This window comes from Gymnoscopelus braueri, assembly GCF_963280865.1.
Source record: "Gymnoscopelus braueri genome assembly, chromosome: 14".
In the NCBI taxonomy this organism is placed as follows: domain Eukaryota; kingdom Metazoa; phylum Chordata; class Actinopteri; order Myctophiformes; family Myctophidae; genus Gymnoscopelus; species Gymnoscopelus braueri.
This window is the reverse complement of record NC_137619.1, coordinates 16,781,465-16,794,777: the sequence shown is the minus strand read 5'-3', so window position 1 is coordinate 16,794,777 and position 13,313 is coordinate 16,781,465. Positions and strand designations below refer to the sequence as shown.

The 13,313-nt window shown below is 40.4% G+C and overlaps 1 protein-coding gene across 1 annotated transcript; it reads right to left on the bottom strand.

Moving 5' to 3' along the window:
• Positions 1-2,410: 2,410 nt before the first annotated feature.
• opn3 (opsin 3) lies at positions 2,411-9,639 on the bottom strand (the record flags this gene model as incomplete). The annotated part of the gene is made up of 4 exons (XM_080448787.1): positions 2,411-2,686; positions 3,626-3,877; positions 5,697-6,016; positions 9,312-9,639. 4 exons carry the CDS (start codon positions 9,637-9,639, stop codon positions 2,411-2,413), a joined length of 1,176 nt encoding a protein of 391 aa, XP_080304913.1.
• Positions 9,640-13,313: the final 3,674 nt, after the last annotated feature.

Here is a 13,313-nt window from a genome sequence, read left to right as displayed (position 1 = left end):
AGTATTCTAATTAGCAGTAATTGAAGGCTGTGTAGGTCAGACTGTGCTAATCTACTGTTATAATGAAGTCTTGGCAGTCGCTCATGGCAATTCCAGTCATGATTTCTACAATTCTATATTATTTTATAGCAATCCATGAACTGTGGGTTTTACTGTGTATTAAAGTTTATTTTTAGTGATTGATTTGACAATTTCAGTGTTCTTCATGCCCAGTTACAACTTGTCATTGTACAGATTCTGAAGCCAAATTAATAAAATAAATGAACACAATGAATATTATGTTATTATAAATGTTCAGAATGTTCATCTGAGAAGAAAAGAAATCGAACACACACATACAGACTGTCATTGCTTCTGATCTTTCTGTGCGGCCAGTTGCAACACTAAAATATGCAAATCATGAATGTGTAAAGAACAGGGAGGGTTATTATAAATGGCCATTGGAGAGATTATACTGGACCCTGGCAAGTTCCACATCAAATTTGGCACTGTCACTGTCTATTCTCCTTATCCGTTCTCTTAAGTCACAGATCCTCCACGGCACCAACTGCTGGCTAGTTTATTTAGCATATTTTAATAACAAGGCAATTGAAAGTGCTTTACACAAACCATTAAGAGTGTTGAGACAAAGTGCAATAGAAACATGTTATAAAATAATATTGTTTTAATATATAAATACGATTTAAAATAGTTATTTAGAGTTAAGAGAATAAAAAATAAGCTAAAATGAAACAGAAAAATAGAATAATGTTACAGTGCAGCGCAAGAAATTAATCAAAGGCCTCAGAAAAAGCAACAGCAAACAGAAACGTCTTCACCTTTGCATTGTAGGAGACCTGCAGTTTTCTGGGAATTTGTTCATAAACTGAATTCTGCTTCTCCATGTTTAGTTTTGACTCTGGTGACAGAAAGCAGACCTGATGGTTCGTTACATCTATCAGAAGATCAGAAATTTATTTTGGCCTTAAAGCATTCAGTGCTTTATAAACCAACAGTAATATTTTTAAATCAATTATTTGACAGTCAGGAAGCCAGTGTAGTATGACTAATAGTTATGTGATCCACTTTCTTGGTCTCAGTGAGGACTCGAGCAGCAGCGTTCTGAATCTACTGCGCCTCTCTTTTGGTGAGACCTGTATTGGGGGTATGTAGGGCATCTATGTGGAATTCTAACAGTAACTAATTGAAAAATTAACTGAAATTAAATGTTAAGCCACTGATTTTAAGTCATAATTATCACAAATTCACAAATTACAATGGCCGCAAGGTCCACTAGTTAATTTGCTTACATTTACTCAGTCACAAGTGAATGAGGTAATTATCACTTTATTCATCTATTCACAGCTGATAGACAAGGAGATTATGAAAGGGATTTCTCGCTGCAGCTGCCTATGGGGCCAGTCCTCTCATCTAATTACACTCCAATATGGTCACAAAGTAAATTCCATCAAATACCATTTCCCTGATGAAGGCTGCCCACTTGGATTTTGCCTAATAAAATATTCAATCAATGACACGAGATGATAAGAAAAGCACACATCTAGTGTAAAAATAAGATCTCTTTATTGAATACAATAATGAGCATTTGTGAGCAACATTCTGTGGCTGAAGAGCTAAGGCTTTTACTCATTCACAGATTCAACAGATTGAGCCAAGCAGAGGTTCATAGTCATACATAGTGTTAATGACAATTGTGCTATTGAAATGATGGTGGTATGTGACCACAACTGATTTTAGACCATGGGAAATGCCATTACTGAGACTAGCGTAATGGCGCTTCCACAGCATGGTACTCTACTTGACTATACTTGCTTTTGGTACCACATACCAGTACATTTTCCACTGAGCGCTGAAACAGAAACATTTTCTGATGACATTTTAAGCGAGAAATAGCTCAATATTGTTTCATATTTCACATTTATAACGGCTAGTCTGTCGTAATGCTAGTCAAGATTCTCTCAGAACAATCATTAGCATGCCCTGTTTTCACGGCAACTTTTGGTACAGCCTCAGCTGGCTTGGAACCTTGACCAGAGGTGAAACCAAAAAAAGTACCAGGTACTAAGTAATTCTTTTGCCCAATGGAAAAACAAACAAGAAACGAGTCAAGTCACGTTGACCCAGTACCATGCAGTGTAAAAGCTCCATAATACTACTATGTACAGGTTGTAGTACAGTAGTGCTGTACTATAATGCTGAGATGAAACAATAACAGGAAATGCATCTGACTGACTGGATTTTCAGAATTACCTGTAAAAGTCTACAACAATGGATCCTGAAAAAAGTAAGTGGCAGAAAAGAAAGCCATCTTATGAGGTCAGATAGGGTTAATTTGGCTTGGAATTGTCCTAAGGCATACTCGAAAGAGAGACAGGTTAAACTGGAGCACGATCCCTCAAAAGATCCTGAATCACAGCGGCCGAACCTGGATGATGTTGACCTCCGAAGCGTCACCATTCCTGGAGGTCATCTCCAGCTGCTGGTGGGTGTCATTACTGGCAATGATGAAGACAATGGAGGAGGAGCTGAAGGTCACCCGCTTTTTGGGCCGGTCCCTACCCCCACACCCATGTGACATGACGATTGGACGGATGGGCCGCACGACTGGAGCAAGCGGGCGGTCCTTGACGCTGTGTTGCAGCCATGAGATTCGCGAACACAGCAGCTGCAGCAGACAGCGCCGGATCTGTCAGAGGATGAGGCGGCATGAGGGGATGGAGAGTGGAAAAAAATGTGATATTTAGGGGGATGTTCACACTGACATTTGCTATGCGGCAAAACAACAAATGTTGACGGAGCACAAAGCTTGTTGCAAAGCAACCGTGGAAAAGTTTCCATTACAACGTCATTCAGAAACAACTTGTGGTAAACATCAACCAATATCAACATGGAGAAACATGTAGCTGTTGTAATTAACTTTCCAGAGTAGTACGATCCTTCTTTGAGGAAGCACAAGGCTTGCGATAAGCCTTCAAATACTGGCCATGCAATATTAAGATAATATTCCGCTCTGAATATTATCTTATATTGCAGGCCATGCTGTCAGCAGGTTCATCAAACTCACCAGCTGCAGCTGATGAGGACGTTGAATGATCAACACAGACTCGTCCGTTGTTTCACTGCCGGTGTGAACAGCCTTTTAAACAGTGAGTATAATTACAGTAGCTGTGATTTCTTATCAGTATCAAATGCACAAGATAGCAGAAACACAGTTTGCCAAACAGACCAAGCCTTTATTAGAGACCTAACGATTTCCTTTCCCAATTATGGGATTACTGCCTCCTGCACAAATAATTTGCACACTTCCCTTTATCGCTTATTAGTGTTAATCAAATGAGTTATCTGGCAGTGCGAATACAATTTACCTATCTTCTTACTATTCGTGCTTTGCCACATGTTTTTCCACGGTTTTGGCACATGTTCCAAGGAGTTGACTGCCACTGCCAACACATGCTGTATGAGCATGGGAATTCCCAATCCTCATAAGACTACACAACTACAGTTATCAAATTAAAACTCAGGATTTACAGTGTATGACACTGAGACTTTTGAAATGTACGTGTATATACATTTTCAGGTACTTTTTCATCAACAACCAAACAAACCAAAAAATAGTCAATCTCACCTTCCTACTCATGAACATGTAGATGAGCGGGTTGTAGGCCGTACTGGACTTGGCAAAAAAAGAGGGGACAATGGCCACAGTGGGGGAGACCATGCTCCTCCTGCCAAATGCTTCCACCATGGACACCACTGCGTACGGCGTCCAACAGATCAAGAAGCAGGAGATCATCAGCAGGAACATCACAGCCACCTTCTTCTCGTAGCGCAGGATCTTAACAATCTGAGCTGTCTGCAGATCCTGGATGGAGCGCAGCTGAGAAAGAGAAAATTGGAAGAGTGGTAATTCCGGTGTTAATTTAACTCTGAGAACCCAAAAAGGTAAAAAGATATTACACTCGCGAATCTGCATGTCAATCCGCACATCAAAATGCATTTTCAAATACATCAATAATGTAACTTTGACCAAAAAATATCACATTTAGTACGACCCCATGGCCTTTCCTCGGCGGCACCATTAGGCCAGTATATCTCAAATTCTAATGTGCAGATTGCTTATGACGTATGGTTAAACTTTTTGCATTTGGGTGCCCCCAGTGAAAGTCCTTTTGGAGGTGCGCTCTAAAGAGGCCCCTCAACTTACTGTTCCAATTTGTTGATTGGATATTGCCCCTCCCACTAATTACTCTGCAGCAGTTATGTAGAATGTGCTACCTGCAAGCCCTTCACGTCCTCCATTAAGAGCTGGCTGACCTAACCACTAACCATCAATGAGTTCCATTTACAGAACCAATTTGTTTTTGTTTTGTTGCTTTTTCAGTTGTCTAGTTATGTTGAAATTGTATGAATGTATTTATTGTCTCGGCTACCCCCTCCCCAAAAACAAAAACAAAAAACAAACTAAACGGATATGTACAAATATGTTCATGTCATTGTGTATGCATTTTTGTAAATAAATACATCAATGAATGAATCTAAAAGTTGTACTGCCTCATTTAGTCATAATATTTTTTTCCCCTTAGAAGCCAATGACTTGCATGAATTGGACTATCTACTGTCTGTAGATGAAAATACAAGCAGCTGGTACCAAAACTTCCCCAGAGATGGAACACAATTAATAAAAATGAATTGGAGCGCTGCAGCGTTGTGTCAAGTGTCACTTTATTCTTTAATCAAAAATAAAACATGTTAACTTCAATTTATATGAAAAACATCTGCTATTATCCCAGCTACCTACTCTCCCATGTTCATGCTTTGGTAAAGCGGCCAAATCGTTTTTTGTTCAGGTAATAAAAAAATACTAAACTCTAGAGAATTTGTTCTCTTTGAATTCTCTGAGTTTAGCAATGTCTGGAATTACTGTTCTGTGTGGTGATGCGTCATGGTGAGTTTGTTATGTTCTGTACAACAGATGGATAGCAGCTGCAACAGACATAGGGTGGGTGCCTACACGGTCCAGATTGATATTAAGTGATTGTCTGCTCATTGTCAGTAGCAAATAGTGAGTCATCTACAGCTACCCAGTGTGAGCACACACACACACACACACACACACACACACACACACACACCATGCCGTGAAAACAGGTAAACTATTTATCCTTGGGGACAGACAGCCTTTTTTCTTACCAAGATAACTTGTACTACTGATTAGATCAGTACCACACGTGGATGTGAGGCACAGTCTATAAGCATGGGTTTAACTGAGAACAATGAGCGTACAAATTATTTATAACTGCACAGGACTGGCCCTGAGGGTACAGTAGGATAATAAGAGTGAACGGTATGAATGGGAGAGTGAATCAAGTTTAGTTTTAGTCAGAAGAAAAGAAACAGTAAGTAAGACCATTTTTCATCTGGGGATATTTCATAATAAGTAATACCCAAAGGAGTTTTTGTATGGATCTTATACAAGAACTTATTTTTACTTTTTCAACCATGCCTTGCGTGTACATGTACTGTATGTAGGCAACCTTAATTGGCAACCTTCCATTCCCATCCCTGCTTCCCTTTATAATACTGACTAAATAAAAAAAACAAATCTAATATCTAACATTAGTAATAATGGATTATGACTCTCTTATATGCAGTCTAATTATAGACCATCACAGGGCATTGAGCAAACCAGCGCTTACCATTCTTACTGTATAGAGTATGTTCCCATAGCAGTAGATCATGACCCCCACAGGCACAATGAAACAGCCCAGCAGGAAGAAGAGGATAAAGGAGGCATCATTGGGGTCTTTAGAGGCCCAGTCGAGGGAGCAGCCCAGCCGGTGGATTTCCAGGGTATAGCGGTTCCAGCCCAGCAAGGGAGCCCCCGTCCAGGCCAGGGAATAGAGCCAGATGTGAGTGATGGCCCTCCAGGCCCAGGAGAAGTCCACTACCCTGGCATGGACCACTCGGGTGTAGCGCTCGTACGCCAGGGTGGACAGAGTCATGATCGATACGATGCCTGGCAGGGGAGGCAGAGAGGCAGTCATGTTGAGTAAAGGGCTTTTCACACGGGGAGCGACACTCGTTCCTCATGTGAGTAGATGTGTTTCTACTGGGATTTTACTGTGTAGTTTCACCCCCCCCACAGCTTCTCTTTCGGTGCCGTGGTGGCAGCATAGGAAAAAGTTCAACACAATTCAACTCTTGACGCGGGCGCGCGTGCACGTGAGATGAGCACGAATGCGACAATTTCACGGGATCGCGCCCGCTTGTCACTACACCTGTCAGACTGACCCCCACAAACACACCTGAGCTCGCCTCTCCCAATACAAATTAATTACTAGGAGCGTCAGTCCCGTGTGAAGTCCTTAATGCCGAATACTCAATATGGGTCAATAGAAAAGTAAAACAAAAAAGAAAAGAAGGAAAAACAAAGCTTCAGTTTCAATTCCGTTTCAGCTTCACCCAGCTGATCTGCTCAGGTTATATTGAGTGCATGGAGGACGCTGTTAGGGGTTTATTCTTAATTGTCTTGCTCAGTGACACTTCAAAACATATACTGGGCAGCCCAGGTGGCGACCTTCTGATTCCCAGATATTTTTTGTTTTGTTTAAATGGTATGTAACGGATATCTAATGCAAACATTTGTCTTCATTGTGAACCCATCAAAGCATCAAGCCTAACAGATGGCATAACCACTCACAGACCAACAGCTGTGATTCACACTGATTTTCAATCTTGTATATTGGTACAAACCCTTTAATCATTGTACCTGTAATCCATATTGAAATTGCCTAATGGGTCGGTCGGCTGGTGGAACACCGCGGCCCTTGGGGGCCCTCTGCAGATCAATTTAACTCTGGGAAATGTACAAATATAACCAAATGGACCCCATTTGCACATTCTCAGAGTTAAAGTAACACTGGGGATCATTTTACTGTGTAGTTTCACCCCCCACAGCTTCTCTTTCGGTGCCGTGGTGGCGGTGTTGCAAGTGTAGACCTCCCCAGGCACATTGTTCCATTCTCACCTGCCACGTGTCTGCTCCCACAGCTCACATTGCTCACCAAGGTCTAATACATACACACAACACACATAAGGTGCACGTGTGAAGAGGACGCTGTGTTCTCACACAAATGACTATCTGACTCTATTGTGGATGAGCGTGAGCTGTGAGTGTACAGTAAAATCCTTATCGATTTAACTGTGAGTGAACAACCCTGTTACGGGGCCCATTTGTTATCATTTTTAGTCTCTCCGAGTTTCAATTGGATAAATGAACACAGATTTCCCTCCTTTTTAAAATAATCTGTCTATTTTTGTAATGCAGTAGGCCTACACAGTAAAAACTTTTTGGAAATGTGTGAAAATCTCCACCTATAATGAATGACATGCCCAAAATAGGGATGGCATTTCCCATGTCATTTCTGCTCAATGACATTTCAAAGATGAAAGGAGGCAGTGTGTGGGGTTAATAAATGGCTTGGGCTGACTATATTTGATGGGTAAAATGTTGGATGAAATGCAAGCATATTGCCTGAGGGGCATAGTGAATATGTACTGTCCTTCAAATTTTAAAGACATTCTAAACCCTTTCAGATGACAGGAGTAGGGGAAATCATCATTCATTGTGCATATTTATAGAGAACTGTCAAGGCTGCAAGTTTGAACTAATTACCTCATTATCACACATTTCTAGTAATTTCCCCATGTAAGTGGGCGGCAGCAAGCGTTCTGGTAGCAATTGCACATGATGTAGCTCTGGTCCATAGGTTAAGGAGCTCTCTCGTTGCAACAAAGAACATTTACTTACTGTACTTAAGTACAATTTTGAGGTATTTGTACTTTACTTACTTACAGTATTTCTAATACTTTTACTTTTACTCCACTACAATTATTTGAAAACGTATTTACAAGTTACTTAGATTATTATTACAAAACATATGTTAACCACTTCAGCCCTATATATGGCCATTTGAAAATAGCCAATCTACAAGCTACACATTGTGAGCTTGTAGATCTGCTATTTTCAAAATATATTTATACATTTGAAAACTTGAAATGGGACATTCTGCATAATGAGTACTTTTACATTTGGTAATTAAGTCTATTTTGATGCCAATACTTTTGTACTTTTACTCAAGTACCTTTTGAATTCTTCTTTTACTTGTAACAGAGTATTTCTTGCCTGAGTATTTCTTGCAGTACTGATACTTTTACTTAAGTAAACAATTTGAGTACTTTTTCAACCATGTCTCCTTCTAACGCTATATATCCATATGGACCAGAGCTATTGAACATGATAATATCGTTTCATTTAATGTATAGTTTATTTAGAAGCTGAAGTAGACATACAGCTATCATAACAGAATGATAACTAATTAATGAATACTTGAATAGTCGTCGCAACAATAGTGAGAATTGGCATCATACTGTTCATGTGTTACTAGGCTAATTAGAATTCCTTGCGTCTCAATATCTGCGTAAAAACGGTCGCCAAACGCATAACGCAGCGCATTATTATGGCGTATTATGGCGTATTATGCGTATTATGGCGTGCGCAAACAATTTAGTGTCCATTGTGTCATTATTTCTGATGGCAATTGCTAATAATACCAGTATACAAAATGTTTATTTTCTTTCATTCTTTGACAGACGACATTCACCAAATGCATGTGTTAATGCTGGAAGAACACAGGCGGGATTCAATTAGGCATGTTGTCAGTTAGAGAGCTCTCCAATCGGAACCTTTCCCTGAGGTCCCGCTGCGTAGGGTGCCGGTAGAGTGCGACACCGGCAAACGGTGGCCAATATTGTTTATTCTTACCTTTTTCTGCACATCGTATCCAAAAAGTAAAGGTATTCCCCCCTGCTCTCAAATGTTTTACATTTTAGCGGTCAAGACATTTTAACCGACGGGTTGATACAAGCGTTTAAATCGCTTATTTATCCAGCCTGTGGCCAGTCAACCCCCGTCCGCATGCGTTGTAGGCTACATCTCCCCTTAAGATTGCATTGGGAAAACATGGCTTTTTTTTTTTACTAAAACGCTTGTTTCAACCCGTCACTTAAAATGTCTATACCGCTAAAATGTCAAACATCTGAGAGCAGGGTGGGGGGCGACCTTTACTTTTTGGATACGATGTGCGGGAAAAGGTAAGAATCTACAATATTGGCCACCGTTCGCCGGTTTCGCACTCTGCCGGCACCCTACACAGCGGGACTTCATCTCGGAGCTATACTGTGGTGATGGGAGGGAGAGGTTCCAAACGGGGCTATAGTTTCTGAAGTGAGAATAAACCTGGATTCCTCACCAAACAGGCTGTTGCTGAATCCGTCCCAGACGCATGTCGTGGAGCTCCAGATCCAACCGCCTCGGATGCAAGAAACCAAAGTAAAGTTTGTCCCGGTGACCGACACCAGTAAATCACTCACACTTATGTTGAGCAACAACAGATTCGTGGGCGTCCGCAGTCTCTTGAATTTATAGTAAAGTACGATGACAACGACGTTGTTGCAAAAGCCAAACACTCCAATCGTTCCGATGGTAAAAGCCAGGAGTTTGTACGTGCCGACTGCAAAGATGTGGTGTTCTGTTTCTGTACTACTTCTCTCTGTTCTGGTTTCGTTCGCAGGATTCATTGCGTGGATCATTTGGTTTCCAACATTGTGCTGTCTGTGCGCGCAATGACCATGTAGCCTACTACTATCTATCCCTTTTGCAGAAGTAGTAGCCAATGTCCGCAGCTCTTCATCCACTCCTGACGCATGTAACTCAATTAACTTGTCTTGTACGGTCTTGTAGGGTACTTATGTTTGGTGAATCTGGGTCAACTGTCTTGTGTAGACAGATAGACAAACAGACAGACACGCATACATACACACAAACAAACAAACAAACAAACAAACAGAGAGAGGGAGGGGGGCTTGTCATGTAGTCATCATGGCAAGGTAATCAGCGTTTTTACCTACTAAGTACATTTACTCAAGTACTGTAGGCCTACTTAAGTAAAATGTTGAGGTGTTTTTACTCTACTGGAGTATTTCCAAATTTCTGTACTTTTACCTCTACTTCACTACATCTCAGAGGCAAATATTGTACTTTTACTCCACTACAATTATTTAAAAACGTTACTAGTTACTTTGTAGATTTTGATTATTATTAAAAAACAGACATTAACCACTTCAGCCCCATATATATAGAGTGTTGCCAATTTAAAAAAGAAAAAAACAACAACTTTGTGCTACTACTTATAAGCATTTATATTTTCAAGTTGTTCCTATTGTGGCTTTTCAGAGTGAACACTGCATGGCACAAATAGGTGGGAAAACGATAATATCTATAGCATAAGGAAGCTGTACAGTATGGTTTATATAACAGATGGCATATCGGACAATGTCTAATCCTCCATAAGCCCATGCAGCCATCATAAAAGTCTAACATCTGGCTTTTGAACAATGAAACCAATTATAGGCTATCACAGACCATGCTGACCAGTGCAGACAGTTCTTACCTGATTCTTACAATAAACAAGGCTATGACTAACATCTTGCCCTTTCCAGGTGCATGTTTCTTCCCAGCAGGCCCTCTATCATATATGCTGAAATGAAAAGACCACAGCCACTTGACAAGCCCCACAGCCAAGATTCAATTATGATCCTGTCTGAGTGAAAATGTGCATTCAGAATGCACAGCTGGATCCTGACAGGGCATTCATAGCTGGGTGGACTGGGGTGGTGCACTGGGAGTACCAAAGGATGATGGGGGAGGAGAGAGGTGTAAATACATGACAGGGAGAAAAAGGAGGCATGGAGAGGGGACATTTGTTTGGAATAGAATAGAAATCACACTGAACAACTATATCTGCAGTGTAAGGTCCATTTCAAATTGAATTAAAAAAATCAAGAAGGAACTTTATTGTCACATCACAGGTTTGCCGATATAAACAAAGTAGGTTTGATTGATTGATTGAATACTTTATTAACATTTGCCAACAGTACAGCAAGTACAATTAAGCAAGCAATGCTAAAAGGATAACAAAAAACGCCTTGATGGCTTGTTTCCATTGTGGTCCTATGTATTCAATTCATAATCAAGACATACAAGAAACATGCAAGACATATAATACAATACAAATCATCGTCAATACCAGGAGCAATAAAAGGTATATATAGAAACGGTGAAGGGGGGGGGGGGGGGTACTGTCTGGTGTAGTTGTGTCAAGAGGGAAATGCCATTGTGGTCAAATGTAGGATTCTTGGGAGGCTGCTGCATTTGATCAAATTTCTCATTTGCCCACAGGTTGATTTATTTAAAATATAAATATCTTATATAGGTCTTCATCAGGCAAAACAATTCTGGGAGCTTTAAACCAGTGTGCAGATGTTTTAACCTTTGATTTGATTCTTGCCTTGATGTCCAGCACCTGGCCTAAATACTACTAGATGTTGCCACAATCTCCTCTTTGAACCATTAGATAAACCCATAAAGTTACAGATCATTTTCTATGTCAACACCACCAGCATTGTACATTATTGCATTGTCCATTTAATCACAACGCATACAATATTCTGTAGAATGACACTGATGGCATTGAGGTCAGAGGCTCAGTTTCCTGTAGGATGATGTCACACACCATGTCGATTCCATATGATCAATACCTCTGTGTAAAGATTGCTGTAGAAGATAATTACTACTACTCAAGAAAAGCAGCCGTTCTCATATTGCTTGCTGAAAATAACAGATTTTCAACTAAAAACAACCTTCTTTGTTCATCAGCTGCCGTTATTTTCGTATTGTCGTACAATAAATTATAAATTAGGTTTTAGTCTAGATCAAACAAGTTCAAGAGTCAGAATGAGCTTTTCTGTCAATCATTAGCCTATATATTAATACAGACAGGTAGCCATTGCAGCACTCTCGGATTTTAATTCCCTTCCCTTAATGTTTCAATTCATGCACCATGACCATGTTTAATGAGATTCCCTCAGTTTTTCTGTGACACCTACAGTATGACCCTAGTTGTTTCAGTGTTTTTGTTTTTTATCAACAATACAATAGATGTAAGATTCATAATTTATGTCAATTATATGTTTTTCAGCAGTGCTGTTACACAGTATTAATGTATCCATTTATTACTCCAAGAGTTTACAACTTCAACCCTGGCATCCAAATTTTTAACATTATAGGTGAAAATAAAATGTTTATTTTTGTATTTGTATTATTTTTAAATATCAGATCTATCCAACGTCGCTGTGCGACCCTTTCTGAGCATGTAGATCACCTAGTTTTGAAATAATTTAGAATTGTTTAGAGGTCAAGTGGTTCAGCGGTTCAGTGGTTAACTTAAATTAACAATGAGGATTTCACTGAGTATCCACTCATGCAGCAGTGGTTGCCTGGATAAATGATCCCCTGCACTCGGGAATTAACTGGTGTAGCGCTGTTGCCCTGTACATTTAAGAGACGCCAAGATCCATTCCCTGTTGATTCATCCATTACACTGGTTTTAATGCATGGACACACATCCTTGCAGTGAGCTGCCACAGAAATCCATTGAGCCAGCACTGCACTGCTGTATGTATGTGGTACATACAATCAGGGGTGAAATTGCTGGGGGGGGGGGATAAGGGGGAGAATCCATGCCTCTGCTTTTAATCTAATCTGGACTGGTCATACATTTTTATCGCTGGTGGAGATGTTTTAGCCCTGCTTCTGGTTAGACTGAATTCAATCTGGGAACCCATTCAGCAAAAACAAAACAAATCTTAGTTTTTGCCTCAGGGGGCATCACCTCCTTTTTTGTGTACATTACATTACATTACGGTCATTTAGCAGACGCTTTTATCCAAAGCGACTTACAATAAGTGTAGGAACTCAGTTTGTCTCCTCCCCATTCTTAGTCCACTTCCTCCCGGGTGCTTCTGTGTTTAGTCCTACTAACAACAACACTACATGTTTTTGTGATCTTTTCCAAGGTTTCTTCCTTTCCCATTCCCATAACAGTTTTTTTCTTGAGGGTTTTTAGTCACCAGATTGAGGGTTTAAGGGCAGGCGATGCTGTTTGGTAAAAGTGGGCCAACTCCATGCACACAATCACCTGTAGGCCTATATGCACATGCCAGCACACATCCACATAATGCTATACCTCTTTTTGTCATTACAGCACAGAGCACAGTTGCCTCTGCAGGTGTTCTTTATGTCTTATACAATTGGACACTTTGCTGCCCGAACACACGGTGACTCTGTGTCTGTTAATGTTATCTATTGATTCTTCTGCTCTAGAGGCCATTCCACATGTCCCCACCTGTGTGAT